The 15,606-nt window shown below is 38.2% G+C and overlaps 2 protein-coding genes across 9 annotated transcripts in view; one reads left to right on the forward strand and one right to left on the reverse strand.

Annotated features, from left to right (window-relative positions):
- CCNT2 (cyclin T2) overlaps positions 1–3,870 on the forward strand; it is a 28,084-nt gene extending 24,214 nt beyond the window's left edge. For 5 of the 7 annotated variants that reach the window (XM_079311237.1, XM_079311239.1, XM_079311242.1 and 2 more), the window contains one exon: positions 1–1,084. This exon is cut by the window's left edge. The gene's annotated coding sequence lies outside the window, so the exon portion shown is untranslated. Of the gene's footprint in view, positions 1,085–3,111 lie in introns of those variants that run through there. The other 2 variants (XR_013774904.1, XM_079311238.1) reach the window with 2 other exon arrangements.
- A 74-nt stretch (positions 3,871–3,944) lies between these two features.
- Positions 3,945–15,505, reverse strand: MAP3K19 (mitogen-activated protein kinase kinase kinase 19). Of its 2 annotated transcripts, none has more exons than XM_079310968.1 (8): positions 15,438–15,505; positions 14,203–14,287; positions 13,195–13,436; positions 12,573–12,616; positions 8,090–10,492; positions 6,771–6,920; positions 5,859–6,556; positions 3,945–4,918 (listed from the first exon to the last, which is right to left on the reverse strand). In XM_079310968.1, exons 2-8 carry the CDS (start codon positions 14,244–14,246, stop codon positions 4,852–4,854), a joined length of 3,648 nt encoding a protein of 1,215 aa, XP_079167094.1. In that variant the 5' UTR covers positions 14,247–14,287; positions 15,438–15,505; the 3' UTR covers positions 3,945–4,851. The 2 variants fall into 2 exon arrangements, with proteins under 2 accessions (XP_079167094.1, XP_079167095.1); XM_079310969.1 differs by lacking the exon at positions 15,438–15,505 and adding an exon at positions 13,691–13,817 and having other exon boundaries at positions 6,771–6,923.
- Between the last annotated feature and the right edge of the window lie 101 nt (positions 15,506–15,606).

Here is a 15,606-nt window from a genome sequence, read left to right on the forward strand (position 1 = left end):
CTAGAGCCTAGGCAGACTTGTGAAATAGCAGGAAACTGTCTTTGTCTTTGAAGCACTACAGTACTTTCTTTTTGTGTCTGTTAAAATAATTGTGCCAGGAAATGCATCTTCTACAGCCACTCTGGATAAGCAATATATTGTACTGTAAATATAGCAGTTGCTGTCATAACCTGGAGTTAAAATGTCTGGATGGTAACTAGTGCCTGTCTAATATACCTGGGAAAAGAGCATAGGCCTTCCTCCTATGGTGCTGTTACAAAATAACTATTACCTGTTTTGATTCTGGGAAATTTTGAAATACGGTGGACAAAATGTTCCTATGTTACATTGAGATCCAAACAGTGGGTTTTGGTTTCTCTGTAAAGGATGCCCATAAAACTCATGGGCTTTGGGTTTCAATGTAATTGTAAATAGGTAAAACTGTCTATGTGTTTGTGTGTGAAACTGAATTCCATGTGGTGATCCTAGGATGGAGAGGGAGGGAGAGGGGATGCAATCAGGTGCCACTAGTTTTTGCTGACTGAAACCCACTGTAAATTAGTGAATGGTGTGAATTGCAGCCTGGCTGAGGTGTTGGAAATGAATGAAAACTATTGGGATTGGCATCAGCCTCACGTGAATGACTGAATAAATGCAATAAAAGGCTCATAGTCAACACTATTACTTTGTTCATCACTTACTACAGAGTTTTTGTTATAAATTTGAGTACATGAATTATGTAATTTGTAAAATGATGCTGTAGTGGAGACCTTGCTACAACACTATTAAAAAGCTTTCCTTTTTGTGAGATGAGGTTTGTAGAATAGTGAGATTCTTTCTTACGTTGAATCTTCCTGATGATGGGAATGCTGGGGTGATGTATCTCACTGTGAGCTGGTACTTGGCTATTTGCATAACATGGCAGTTCTGTATATTCTTTTGGCTAACTGTAAATATAAATGTTTCATAATAGCTTAGTTGAATTTTTGAGGTACAGCTGTTTGTGTGAGATTAGAAAAAAAGTTTATTTCTAAGAACTTGTAAAAAAAAAAAAAAAAGTATTTTCAATAAAATTCCCTACCTCACCTCTATTGTGCAGAAATGATCCCATTTTCCTATGTTTAATTTTCCCAACTTCTTAGTAAACACTAAGATCCCCTTTCAGTTCTTGACAAGACATTGCTAGTTGTCATCCAATCACTCAAATAATGGAATGCTGGAAAGTCTCAAGTCTTGTTTCCTTCATTTCCATTGCATTGATCAGGTGTTTGGTACCTGAAAAGCATTTTCCAGACATTTTGTGCAATCTTAAGCTGCTCCTTGTCCCTACCTTGGGGGCAGAGCCTGTGCACATCATAACAGTGTGTAGTGCCTGGCCAGCTGTAGTGCTGGAGGGGTTTTTCATTATTATTTCTCTTTTCAGCAGTGAGGAGGTGGGTGACACTGCTACACCATGCATTCCTCCTAAGACCAACGGAGTAGGGTTCCCAATCCTTGTTTTCCAGGGAAGGTGATTGATAAATACTTTGCTTTTTTTAATTTTATATAAATGCACATAAGCATAATCAGTTCTAAAAATTAATGTCTTAAGCCTTGGAAGTTATGCTAGACTGAACTAGCAAGTTAATTCTCTGAAAGGCTTAACTTCTTACACCTTAAAGAGATAATTAGTGCCAGGAATCTACTCTCCCATTACTACTGGGAATGACTGTTTCTCTGGCTTCTGAAGTGAATATAACAAATCCAAACTAAATTTATAGCCTTGAAACTCAATGCTTGGATTCGATTATCCTATATTCCTGCACTTGTAACAGCAACATTGATGTTGCCATAGTTCAGACATTGTGTTCTTTCACAGCACCTCTAAAATTCCTGAGCTGTCCCATTGTGCAGGTCCCTGTGGGAAGGGAAAAAGAGGGGAGAAAAAGCACTGGAGTGTGTTCTGGGGACCCTTCCTTGGGAGAAGTCTGGTTCTTTGCCTGTGTGCCAGATCCAGAGGTTTGTTAGTACTGGTGTAGAAATGGCATTGGTTTCCACTGAGCTTTGTGGAACAACACTAAATTTGAACCCAGATAATCTGAAGAGACTCATGTTTTCAGGGACCAGGCTGTGTCTCCTTGGAAAGAGAGGTAGATATGTGTATTTTTTGATGCAAATTTTTCCATCCTACTGCTGGTAGTAGTTGCAAGAGCAGTGTAACATAGCTGGGTTGGCCTGCCTGTGGCCCCTCCCTTCTGAGACAGCAGCCATGGCTCCCTTACCGTGTGAGAGAAACACTGGTGCCCCTGCAGTCATACCGGGCAGGGCTGTAGCTTCAGCTGCTGAGATTTAAGCTCCAAATCTGGAGGAAACCTGCAGTCACAGCAAGTGCTTGGAAGACTGCATGCACTGTAATGGGGCCTTACTGGTTTCAGAAAGGAAGGCTGTAGTCTTTAAACCAGCAAGGCTTGACCTGCTCCAACACTACAAATAATGAAGCCAAGTGTGACCCTGCTCACTGAGTTGCTCAGTCTCATTAAAAAAGCCAGTTTTCAGGATTTCACAGCCTTTCCCCTTGGATAGCTGTAATTAGGCACCTGGATTTTGGTGTGAAAATCTCTGATGTCCTCAAGTAAGAAATATGCAAATTCAGACTTGTTTGTAGACTGCTCCACCAGAGCAGCTCAGCCAAGCCACCCAAGGCTCCCCAGCCTAACACAGGGCTTGGTTTAGCTGTGCTGGGCCCCAAGCTCTGCTGCCAGCACAGCTCTGATTAAACTGAAATACCTTTGTTGCAAGTGCTGGCCTTAAGCTGCCACCTCATTTTTGAAGTCTGGTTAAACAAAAGCAAAAATGTGCTTTCACATTTTGAATAAAAACTCAGGTTCAAGTTTTACAAACCTCTAATGACTATTTTCATGTAATTAACTGGATTAAACATGACAAATTGCAAATAACTGGTAACCTTAATATTGGAGAACTCTAACAAGAGATGTTGGTTTTGCTTATAAGATGTGCATAAGAAGGGGGGTTTGTAATGCTGACCTTTTTTAAATTTATTACATATTCTAGAGCATTCCCATTCTTTCCTTGCTTATGACTCTCATCTCAGTTTCATTTCATGCTAAATAAATCCTCATATTTACTTTGCAGCTTTGTTGAAGACTCTACCTTAATCTGAGAAGAATTAGTACCCATCATGGAATTTTGTACATCCCACTAGAGCTCGCATGCCCGGGCTCCTGCCTTTACTCTGCAAGGTAATTTAATGTGAAGATACTTTAACATGATGTTGCTATGGATGTCTGGTATGAGCACCAACAAATATTCCTCAAAAAAGGACTGTTAACTGCTTGAACTTTGAAGATTACTGTGATGTTAGGATTTCTCTTATACTGGCATAATGTTCTGGCATTGTTATGTGACATTATACCTACAGAAACTATTAATAAAGAATTTTGCTAGAAGTACTGATTTCTCTTTGCTTTTATGAAGTCTAGACTTAACTCTCTGAAGTCAAGCTGCTGGACTAAAATAAAGTTTGAAAGCTATTTAAGATGTTTAGTACTCTGAGGAAATTTGGTTTTATATAAAACATAGAACTTCATTCCTTCCCATTTGTAAAACACAAATGTTCATGTTGCTGCTGGCACTGAAATCAGGGTCTTGGCTTCTTGAGAGCTCAGCTCTGAACAGTTGTAGGGCTGAGTTTTACTGCCTTTCTTCCTGAAGCATGGGTGCTCACAAAGATTTACCCCATTTTGATAGGAAGAAGCTTTAACAAAAGGACATTCTAAATAGTAATGCCTGCTTTTTTTGCTTTATTAACACTTAAGAATGCTTTTTAGATTTTATTTAATTTTGTGGAGTTAGTAGTAGCTAGTTCTACTAAGTGTAAAGACCATTGGAGTGCAGAGGACCTCTGTTCCATGTCACAGATAGAGACCACTGAAATGGTCAGAGAAACACTTCAGGTTTTCAGTATCAGCACCCCAGGGGACAGCAAGAAAATCAGAGCCAGACTCTGCAGTGCTAGCAGTGACAGGACAAGGGACAATGGGACAACTTGACCTCTCAGACAGTCTTCAAACATAAAACCATTTCTGCCATGTTGGGGGTTAAAGGCTGGAGCATGTTACCTGGAGTGGCTGTGGAATCTCTCTCCATAGTCATACTCAAAGCCAATGGGACAAGGGCCTGCTTCAGTCAGCCTCCCTCTGAGCAGTGGGGCTGAACCAGAGCATCTCCAGAGCCCCTTCCAACCTCAACCTTCTGGACCTGAAAGTGCCCCAAAAATGCACTATTTCATTTTTTAAAAGGCAGTCCCATGGTTTAGATCATTATCTCTTGCATTATCAGCACAGTATCTTGTGGAGACACAGGGCCTCAGGAACACAGGGCTGATCTATGTATGTAAAAAACATTCACCAGCTAAAACCTGAAGTGTCCATGCAGTTAAACAAAAGGGCCCATCTGACTGAATAAAAGCCTGAGTACATTTTATGCCAGTAGATGGTCTGAGGTTCCTGTGGGATCATCACACTCATTACTCATCTGCAAGTCAGGGTTACCTGCAGAGCTCTGTGCCCATAGCTTGTGCTCCATGGGATTTTACAGACATTCCAGCTTACCTGGCCTGCTGCATGCCAGTGATGGTGACTTTATTTTTCCTTTAAGTCTCTCCAAATACAACACAACGTGGCCTTGTGCTCACAGTGAAGGACAGGCATTGCAGAACAGGTACTCTTTAATCACTGCTGCCTAATAACAGACCCCTTGAACACACCTGCTCTCCAGTATTTCTGCTGTCACATTAGAGTCCAGTTCCTTCTGGTCTTTTTTTCACAAGTGAAAGTCTTTTCCATGGAAAATAGCTGCTCATTTGGCAAAAATTCACCGTCTTCCTTTCACAAAGGGATGGTCCAGCAACTGCAGAGCAGAAGGCCGTTCGTGTTGATCTCTGCATTGAAGGTTTCATAAATCAGTATATAAAATGAATGTGTATGCTGTGATGCAATTGTAAAAACCTAATTGTAACATTAGCCTTTTTATTATTGTTATTTCTCCATTCACTACTAATTTTTAGGGGTTTTTTTTTTTTATAAAACTGATAGAAAGGAAGGAAGATTTGAAGGGAAAAGACTGTTGGAATTTATAGATTATAAAACCTAAATATTTTATTATTAAAGAAATCATTACTTATTCCCTTGAATTCCTTGCAAGTATTTGAATAATTCTGCTTATTTGGCTATTTCAGGTGCACCAAAAATATATTAAAGAAAGGTGATCATTATCTGTTGGAGCCTGTCAGTCAGGTTGTCCTATCATCTCTAATCAATATCATGCATTTTAAGAAGCCCATGGCTATGTCTAAAACAAAACAAACAACACAACAATTCTTATAATGTGTGAATGCTTGTGGTTTGGGGTTTTACAGAGACAACTTTATGTTTCTAGTAAACATTATATTTTAAATATGTGTTTCCAGGACTGGCATAATAATTTCCTGGACTGATAATAGATTTTTCCACTGCAGAAGACAAGAATTAAGTGAAAGCTCCTCTATTTAGAATACTGATCTCAAAACAACTTGTCTGACATAGACCAAACTCAAACAATACTGCAAGAGCAAAAAAATTTATCAAACATTTTGTCCAAAACTCAACGGTGCCATGTTTCTGCATAAAAATTACAGTGAAGTAAATGATGATATAAGGCCTACAAAAAGAATCTGTGAGGGCTTTTTAATACCATTATAAAGAGCAAAGCTCTTTTCTATATATATTTACCTGAAATGCTGGAAAGCCTATGCATTTACAACAACATGTACCCCAACCTAAGCTCCCACGAGGCATGCCCAGCACGCGAAGCAGCTGCACGTTCCCGTTCGTGCTCCGTACCTGGTTAGGCAGGCGCGCACGAACTCCGCGGCAGCGCTGGAGAAGCGGTCGGGCAGGGCCGGCATCAGCCCCGCCCGGGCCCCGATGTAGAACATGGCTGCCACCCTGCCCATGGAAGCCAGAGGGGGTCTGCCCGTTGCCATCTCGAACACGGTGCAGCCCAGGCTCCAGATGTCGGATTTCCTGCCGTAGCCAGACTCACTGATGACCTCTGGAGCCATCCAGTAGGGAGTGCCGTGCACAGAGCGGAGCAGCTCGCCGCGGGTGCCGCTCAGGCTGGCCCGGGCCAGGCGCCTGGCACAGCCAAAGTCAATCAGCTTTATTACCCCGTTGGGCATCAGCATCACGTTATTGCCTTTGATGTCTCTGTGCACCACACAGTTGGCATGTAAATATGCAATCCCTTGGAGAATTTGCTTGGTGTATTTACACAGGACAACTTCTGGCAACGGACCGAAGCGATTCACAATACTGGAAATGGAGCCACCAGGAACAAACTCCATGAATATGCTTAAAATGTTGTCTTCCAGGCAAGTTCCTAAATAAGTTACAATATTTATATGCTTCAATGTCTTCAAAAGGTCAACTTCCTCATGGAACTTCTGATACTCCTTTTCTGTAGTGAGTTGATCTGCTGTATCCAGTACCACCTGTTTTACAGCTATTAACTGTCCCTGGCTTGTCAGACCGCAGTACACCTACAGTGAAACCAGCACTTATCAAAGCAAGACACAAGATAAAACTTGAATATTTACTTATTTTAAATAGAATCTTTGTGCTTGTTATGTTTCATGTGTTACTGTATAATACAAATTATTTAACCATTTGTTGAACAGGATAACAGCTGTTTTTGAGATAAGGTGTAACTCAATGACAACCAACACATCTCAGCATATTCAGACATTAACTCACCGTGCCATAGGCTCCCTTTCCAAGGACTTCTCCTCTTGTCCACATGATGGGATCTTTGGTAGATAAACTGCTTTCTGGTAATTTAGTAGATTCATCAAGGTTTAGAAGGCCATTTCCTCCGTTTGAAGCCAAAAAGGCTTTACTGTAACTCTGCTTGAAAGATAATGGTCAGTGTGGGGAGAAAGCAGAGAGGAAAAGACAGGCTTCATTTGGTTTCCCCTTTATTCATAAGGAGTAATTTTTCCTGGCATGGCTTTGCTTTATAGATATAAATTGCCCGGGTCATTGATAGAATTGCTATACTAGGTAAGACTACATAAATATTTTCAGGTAGATATCACAACAGTGTACAACCAGGTATGACATCTTCTTCCATTGAAGACCATTGTCACCAAGACAGAAGAGCATGGAAAAGAGCAGGATACAGACTCTTTTTTGGTCTTATAGGTACAGTTTGCCAAGCTGAAGGGTGAATATGGCTACTTGAATATGAATATCATGCTCTAAGTAACACATGGAACACAATTCTGATGAAAATAACTGATGACTTCCCAGGAAGAAGAGACTGCTTCTGAAAGATGGGAAATAATTATCCCATCTAGCCATGGATCTCCCTGGAGAAGTGAGAACAGAGCTATAATTGGCACTTGCATCTGCAGAAGCACAAGGGAGTGTATCAATATGTAGTGAAAGACATATCCATATAAATTTGTAATTAAAATAGACATAGAGCTAAGTGGGTCAGGTGAAGGCATGCAGCTGACTTGGGGGCCAAAATCTGAGCCTTCTGAGCTCCAAGTTTTGATTAAGCATTAATTAAAAAGGATAAGTCTGTCTGATAAACCAATACTTGTGATTCATAACTATAAAAGTATCTGGTTGCACTCAGAGATTCAAAGTAATTGCCCTTCTGGATATATAATACTATTTATAGTGTCTTTTCATATTCCTTAGCTGTCCAGATCTCCAGCTCTCACCTTGTCCAAAATCTTTTAATACAAGCTCTTCAATGAAAACAGTCTATTCTCTTTATTCACCACAATTTCTCAATTTATATCAGCTTTGGCAGCTATTCCTGTCATGCCCTAGTACCTTCTGGCTTGTGTCCTGACATGCAGCCTCTAACAGAGATATATTCAACAGAGCTTGGAAGAATTAATGGGAAGCTGGCCCCAGGAAAAAAGACCTGATGACTCTCTTTAATAAGAACATATTTCCCATTTTTCATCCAAACTTGTGTGAAATATTGTAGTTATCCAGGCCACAACAAAATATCACTCAAATCATTTAGAAACATTACAAGAAGAAATTACTTTTACCTTCTCTGGAGCACTATTGATTATTGCTCCATCTCCATTCATCATATTTTCCTCTTCTTCACTCTGTGTGTTTTGTATTTTAGAACATGTATTTTTTGTTCTTGAAGAGTTGGTGTCTTTTTCTTCAAGCATTAGCAGTTCTTTGGCCAGACAACAAAGCAACTCATCAGTCACATCCTTAGCATCTGACCAGGAAGAAATGTTTTGACTTGTCTGGAAACTGAGGCTTTTGGCATTTCTTGTCCAAATCACTGAAGATTGAGTCAATTCATCTGCCAAACCTCTGTTTTGAGGTGTGTTTGCCCAACTGTGATGTAATATTTCTGTAGGGGGCTGACATTCCAGTCTATCTGAAAAGGGCAGTTCACATTTATGGACAGACTTGGAGTCCTGGTGTGATTGCAGACCTTTGCCACTATCCATATCCCCCCTGCACTGGGACACACAGGTGTTCTGCTCTGCTGTTACCAGCCTGCCACTTGGAGCAACACACCCTCTGCAGTTTTTATCACTGAACTGAAGGAGATCCTGGCTGCAGGCAGCAGCTCTTTGATGGCTGGAATTATCCTGGCTGTCCAACTCTAAAGAAACTTCTTTAATAGTTGATAGATTTGAATGTGTAAACATTTCATTTTGCTTAGACTGTGAAAGCTCTTCTAAAAACGTGAGCTGATGATCCATGTCTCCATGAAACAATGTTGTGCTACTTGAGGTGTGTGTTTGAAAATCCAAGTCAGAAGCTGTTCCATTATCTTGCTCTGTGTTGCTGTCACTCAACTTGGTCCTTCTGTCCTTTGTGATTAAATCTTTCTGCTTTTGTTTAGCACCAGATATGGCTTTCTTTGGCTTGGAATGTGTTTTCTTTTGAATGTTTCTGACTCTGCTGCTTTTTCCCCCTTTGCTGCAGGTAGATCTGCAGGGGCAGCTCCCAGGTGGAGCAGAATAAACACCTTTATAAAACTTGTCTTCATGCTGATCAAGGTCTCGGATATAGACAGGAGTTCCAAACATTTCATAAATACCTGGGCCTTGGTCATCTGAGTTTATTATTTTGAACATGTCAGTGTATTTCAGATCTACAAAATCTGAAGCAGAGGGTGCACGTGGTGGACAAAGTGGAGTAACATGTTTCTTTAAGACAGCTGAATTTTTGCAGCTACAGGAACAACTTTGCTTTTTAATTTTCTGAGCACTATGAGCAACATGGCCTTTGTCTCCTTGAGTGTTTTTTTTCTGACACTTCATGGAAGTGTCAGATTTAATGTTTGTCAGTTCCAAAGATGGGAAAATCTGACTCTTGGCATTTGATTTCACGGTAGCCTCATCAGAAGCAATTATTTCTTCAGATACTTTTATCTTGTTATTAATTTTAGATTTTGATGAATATTTATTTCTATTCATCTTCACTTTATTTCTGTCATTTTCTTTGTGAGCAAGAACATTGAGGCTCTGAGTAACATTAGGAGACAAGGTATAGGCAACACCTTTTTTTGTGGCAGGTTGTTCAGCAATGTGTGGTTCCCTGGCTGGCTCTTGTTCAGTAAGTGTAACATGAACAATAACCTCACTTTGGTACTCTGAAGTTGCTTCTTTTTCTGTTTCAGATTCAGAGAGACAGACTTGATTTTCTGACTGTTTTCCAGAGGGATCTTGAACTTCTACTCTGGGAATTACTGCAGCTACAGAATTTAATTCTGGCTGATAGGCCTTTATCATTTCATTTTTACAGGAAGAATCTAAATCCTGATTGCAAAGCACAAAGTTGGCACTGTCAGCATTTTCCTGTGGTTTATAATCCAGCATCCTCCCTGTAGCATTTTCTTCTTCCAGACCAGTGCTACAGCAATTCTCTGCTCTGTTTTGCTTATTGCCAGCTCTTGAGGCATGGCTGTTGCTGGACACTGTAAATGTTGTCTGGGCTGTAAACATGCCACAGTTCACCACAGCACTGCTTGTGCTCCAGTGGGGATGATTCTCATGCCAGAACCTGGCTTGGCTCAGAAGATCAATGTTCTCACAAACCACTGAACACTGGAACTTCACCTGGTTTTTCTTCTCAGTGAGGATTGCTACATCAGCTTCCCTCCATTTGAAATGGCCTTGGATTTCTTCCTTCTTGGGGTACTTATCACAGTTCTGAATGCTGAAGTACAGGTCCTTCACTGGAGTGAACTTATCAGAAATTGTGGCCATGATCAATTCTGATGACTTTTTACCATGCCCATTTAATAAGTTGTCTGACTGATACTGATAAAATTTAATAACTGGTTTTATAGCCTGAGGAATAGAGCTCATAATATTGAAAATATTTTTGATGTTGCTGCTTTCATGGCCAATATCATCCTTTAGAGGAGCAAGATGAATTGTTCTTACAGGGTGACATGGCAATGGTGGCAAATGAAACTGTAATTTCCATAAAAAACCACACATTAATAATGTGTTACCCCACAGCTACAGATAAAAACTTATCACTAAGAAACAAGTAGCCTTAGGAAAAAAAATTGAAAATTATTATTTTTATATATTCCTAGATTAAACCTATTAGGAAGTATAATATCAGACTCCTGAGAAAACACATTATTTTTCTCACATTAATTGCATTAAGTTTCTCAGATCCAGAACTACTTCTAAGTATTTCTTAGTATAGAAAGCAGGATCTTTTCCTTAAAGGCACAAGTCATTCTCCATGATTCAAAAACAATTTTTGTCCCCATGTACAAATCCTCTTGTCAGTTATTAACTCTGTCTTACATCACTTCATGTGTTTGCTACAGGAATTCAAAGGCTGGTCTGTGGCTTCATGTGCCAGAGTTCCTCTCTTCCCTGAATGAGAGCACTGCTCTAATGCTGATATTTAAAGTCTTTTTATGTAACCCTCCACTGTGTGCTGACACCATTAATTATATTCCCAATGGAACTAGAGCTCATGTAAGCAATTTTTCAAAAGGAAACTTAGATCATTATAACAATGTTATTGCATCCCTGGAGAAAACAATTCTTACAAATTATTTATAGACTTTAAGGTACATTATATTAAATCTAAACATACAGATCCATAAACCATGTTAAGTGGCCACAGATTTAGCTTACAGTTTTAGGTACACAGGAAGACAGCACAGTCTGCACTCAATTTGCAGTGGCATGAAATGGATAAAGGCAGCTGCCACAGAAATCTGTTGGGTCAGGGATGTGCTTTACTGTTCCTCCCTTATCCCCACCACATTTGTTGAAAGGTACCATGTACATTTGAAGGAGTACAGATCAGAGAAACTGAGTACTTTGTTTGGACCATTCAGATGAACAGTGAGAATGATTTTCTGAAAATAGTATTTGTGTTCTTTATTTTATAGGAAATGAATATTTTTATGCAAATGAATGCAATAGAAATAATCACACAGTCATCTGCTCTGAGTGCTCATTTGCATGTCTATATTCAACATCAGTTTGCAATCTGTAGGAAATTTTGTTTGCATTCCAAGGACAAACTGAGGTTTGAACAATCCAGGAAAAGCAATGTGTTGGTTTGAAATTCACAGTTCTAAAGGTTTTGTCCAGCCTGCACAATATTAATATGAATGCTCAGTTTATCCCAAAGGATGCACCTCTAGAAAACACCAGAGCCCAAGACATGAAATAAAGCTACATTAAATCACACCAAGGTCAGCTAAATACTTTTCTTAAATATTTCCCTTCATTTGAAATGTTTGGGATTCTTTTTCCATAACCCTTTTTATAATCCTGTGTCAGAACTCTTGCTCCTACTTCTATACTTCTCTTCACTTTTTTCCTGTGATCAGTTGTATTCTGTGATGGACTCACTGAGTTTACATCTGATTCAATGAGCTGAGTCTTTTCTACAACAGGCTATTCATCAATATACATGAAAGCCAAATTCTCTTCTTTTCTAAATGCAGTATATTTAAAATGGTGTGAAATATTGAAATGTAAAATTGTGAGCCTGTTTCTAGGTAAAAAAGTTTTGTCTAATCCTATTTACACTTCTCACAAAATCTCATGTCAAGTATATTTAATTCTAAAAGACTATTTTTTATTTGCTAGCAATGTCATCAATCATCTAATATCAAGACTATTTTAGAATTCAGCTTCAATTTTAAATTACCATTTAAAAGAAGTGTTGGGATTTTTGGCAAAACTAGATATCTCATTTAACATATAGGTTGCACCTATTAATTAATTAGCACATTTCTAAAACTTTTATATCTTTTTGGGCTTTCAACCTTTTATCTCCAGAAGTCCCTGATGTAATATCTTACTGATTTGTTGATATACACCTCAAGATTTGCTGACATACATATATATAAAATAAATGTAAAAATATTTCACATTGTTAAAAAAAAAAAGAAAAACAAACCACCTGAGACTAAGCAAACTGCCTACACTACTTCTGTATTCCTACTTTTAAGATTTTGAAAGGATATAAATACTTTTTCCAGTGATCATTTTATAGATAATGTTCTCTTACCTCAGATTTCTTGTTCCTGGTTTTTATCATTGTTACATTTAACCCTTAAAAATCAAAACAAATGGAATATTAATTTGATGTTCTTAAACAGACTACAATTCACATTTATAAATTAATTTCAAATTGTAGTGTTCAGAGGATCAAGGGTCTGTCTCTGGTTGCAGAACTGCTATAAATCTGTAGTGCAGAAAAAAGTTGTAGGTTGAAATTTAATTGTGATACCAAATTTCACAATTCCATTTTCCATAGAAAACTATAAAATACTACAATTTTAAAATATTTTTACACTAATAATTTAAGGAAATACTTCTCAATTGTAGATGTTTGCTAACTACAATATGTAGCTAATTAATATTGCCAGTATGAGGGAGAAAGATATCATCACTCCAGGTACAGAGAATTAGTCTCCACATTTGTGATTCACTACACAGAGTACCAGGAATGGTGAAGTTTGTCATTGCTTCTCTTTATCCCCTCATCCTGCAAACACACACAAATTTATAATTAAAGAGGAGGGTTTACAAGGCTGCAGTCTTTCTGAAAACAGCAAAAGATATAAAGGCAATATGATAACCAATATATAACTTCATATAAAATTTGTGACTTTTAAAATTGAACTTACTTTGTTGTATTTGTGCTTTTATTAGCTGGAAAGTATCTAAATCCAAAAATGGTGTTGCAATGTTAGATTCTGGGCATGAGTTCTGTAGCAGAAAGCTGAAGTCAAAGCCACATGCCATATTCTCTTCCTTTGAGAAGAAAGGTAAAGAAGTGTGATGTCTCCTGGGTAATGCTCTCTGACTTTCACTTGGAACACATGCCACTTGTTGGTCTGGCTGCACTCTGGATGTTGGTGTGATTTGGCTAAAAGGCAAACAAAAATAACCAAAATACAGAGCAAAAATAAGTGGAAGGAGCCAGTTCAAACAATCATATGGCTGGTGAATAATGTGACCAGGAGGTTTGTGAGATCCCAGAATGCCAAAGTATCTTTTCTTTATTTATCTGTGATCTTGTGACTCTCCCTGGAAATAGCAGACTGCAATGCAGAGATTGACTAACACTGGCAATGAATGACAAACAAGCAACCAAGAGAAATGTAAAAACATATTGTTCACCTTCCTCTTCTTGACAAAAATTGATTGCTTCCAGTGTGTGGTTTTTATGAATCATCAGGAGAGTGTGTCAGAAGAATTCTGAAGAGCAGATGTGCCTTTGTTATTTACAAAATATGCTATGGCCTGCCTGAAAAAAATAGAGGCTGTGTGGACAAGCCTGTTTTCTGAAAAATGAAAAATGTGGAAAAAGATAAATACTGTGACTGAAAAGAGGTACAAAAGTATAGTCTAAGTTAATCTTAAAGCTGTATGCAAGGTAACTGTCTGTGTTTAATAAGTCAAATAACCACAGCTTTTGTATTTGTTTTTTTATTGCACCAAATAATTTGTTCATCTGAAGCAATGTGTTACCTCCAGCAGTGGCCAATAATTGACATTGGGAAGAGATAAACACTACACAACATACAGAGTTGTATATAATATCTAGGAAATATTTTTCTTATTCAGACTATAACCTTCTTTGTTCCCATTTGTGCATACCCAAGAGCCAATTAAATACTGATAGTTCTTACCTATTTTTTTCCAGGGCTTTGTCAGACTGATGCATTTCTTCCATTATATTGTCTGCATTCTGAAAAGTAACAGTATTTCCACAACCTGCAGTAATGCATCAATATTAGCATAAAAGCAGTTTAATTCCAGTAATACATGGCAAATGCAATTATCTGGGGGCATTAACATATTATTATAAAGAAGCACTGAGAGTAACTATCAGGAAAATAAAGAGCAAGTTACATTTGACTAATTTTTGTAATTTATTGAAATGTGAATGCATAACTTTGAATTATTTTTATTTCTTTGGTAAGTTTGTTAATTCAATGTACTATAAAAGCAAAGATCATCTTTAAAAAGCCAGTTACAGCTCCTATCTCAGAAGGACAGAAATAGAAGACAAATATTGAGAGGAATTCTACAGAAGTAAAGCATTTAAAAATATGAAAAAACAAACCAAACCTCAGGCCTTTACAAAGGTGGCAAGTAACAGAATCTGATTTAGTATTTTTTTAATGGCTGCTAAGTTTTGGCAAATTGCCAGATTTCAAGTTGTTACCATAGTTTTCCAGCTACATTTTTCACTTTAAACACATAACACACTTGGGTTAGACTACCTTTTTTGATTCTCCTTTTGTTTTGTTGGTTGTCAGATACATTGTCCTTAAATGTATTAGTGCCTAGAAACCTGAAAAATGTTAACTAATTTCCAATTTGCATATACAAAGCATTACATTCTATTTCATTATTTAAGAGACAAAAGTAAGACAAAAACATTTTAAAAGTAGTTGAAATTATTCAAAACACTGTAATTTATCATCTAATCCCTTTCCTGTGAATGCACAGAACCAAAGAGCTCAGAAAGTGCAGACTCATAAAGAAGAAACTTGAGACAGTCAAGCCAAAGGCTTGGGAGTTTTGAAATTCTAGGAAGCTAATTTTTAGAAGAAAATTAATCCAAATTAATAGTTTGATGGATTTAGGAGTCTTCTTGAAAAAAAAATAGTGAACTTCAGTTTTTCAAGTGACAAGAATACAAATCAAAGACAGTGAAATTAGCTATAGAGGCAGCTATAGAAGCCAGGACTCTTTATATCTCATGCTAAAGGTCAGACAATCCATTACAGTGTTCATGTCATTATGTTCACCTGTTAAGAGCCAGATAGTGAACTTCTACAAACTTCCCAAAAAAAAAACCCCTTCAAAATAATAACTGAGAATGTTCTGTAAAATGACAGCATCTTACAAATCTTACCTGGTTCTTCAGCAGCGAAAAGTGAAAGAGGCACAGCGGCCCAAAGAGAAGTTACGGAGCATTTCCAGCTGGCATTTCCTGGAGCATTTCCTTCCTTTACCGGCCAGCGAGGAGCTGGACAGCAATTTCCCGCACTTTGGTTGTATTTTCGGCTGTGTGGCTGCGCTCG

This window comes from Erithacus rubecula, assembly GCF_903797595.1.
Source record: "Erithacus rubecula genome assembly, chromosome: 8".
Lineage (NCBI taxonomy): Eukaryota > Metazoa > Chordata > Aves > Passeriformes > Muscicapidae > Erithacus > Erithacus rubecula.

Coding starts and splice junctions, on each gene's coding strand:
- MAP3K19 (XM_079310968.1), bottom strand. CDS start 14,246: ATGGAAGAAATGCATCAGTCTGACAAAGCCCTGGAAAAAAATAG. Junction 10,493..12,572: donor CCAGGAACAAGAAATCTGAG/GTAAGAGAACAT, acceptor TGGAAATTACAG/TTTCATTTGCCACCATTGCC. Junction 6,921..8,089: donor TCAATAGTGCTCCAGAGAAG/GTAAAAGTAATT, acceptor TCTTTCAAGCAG/AGTTACAGTAAAGCCTTTTT.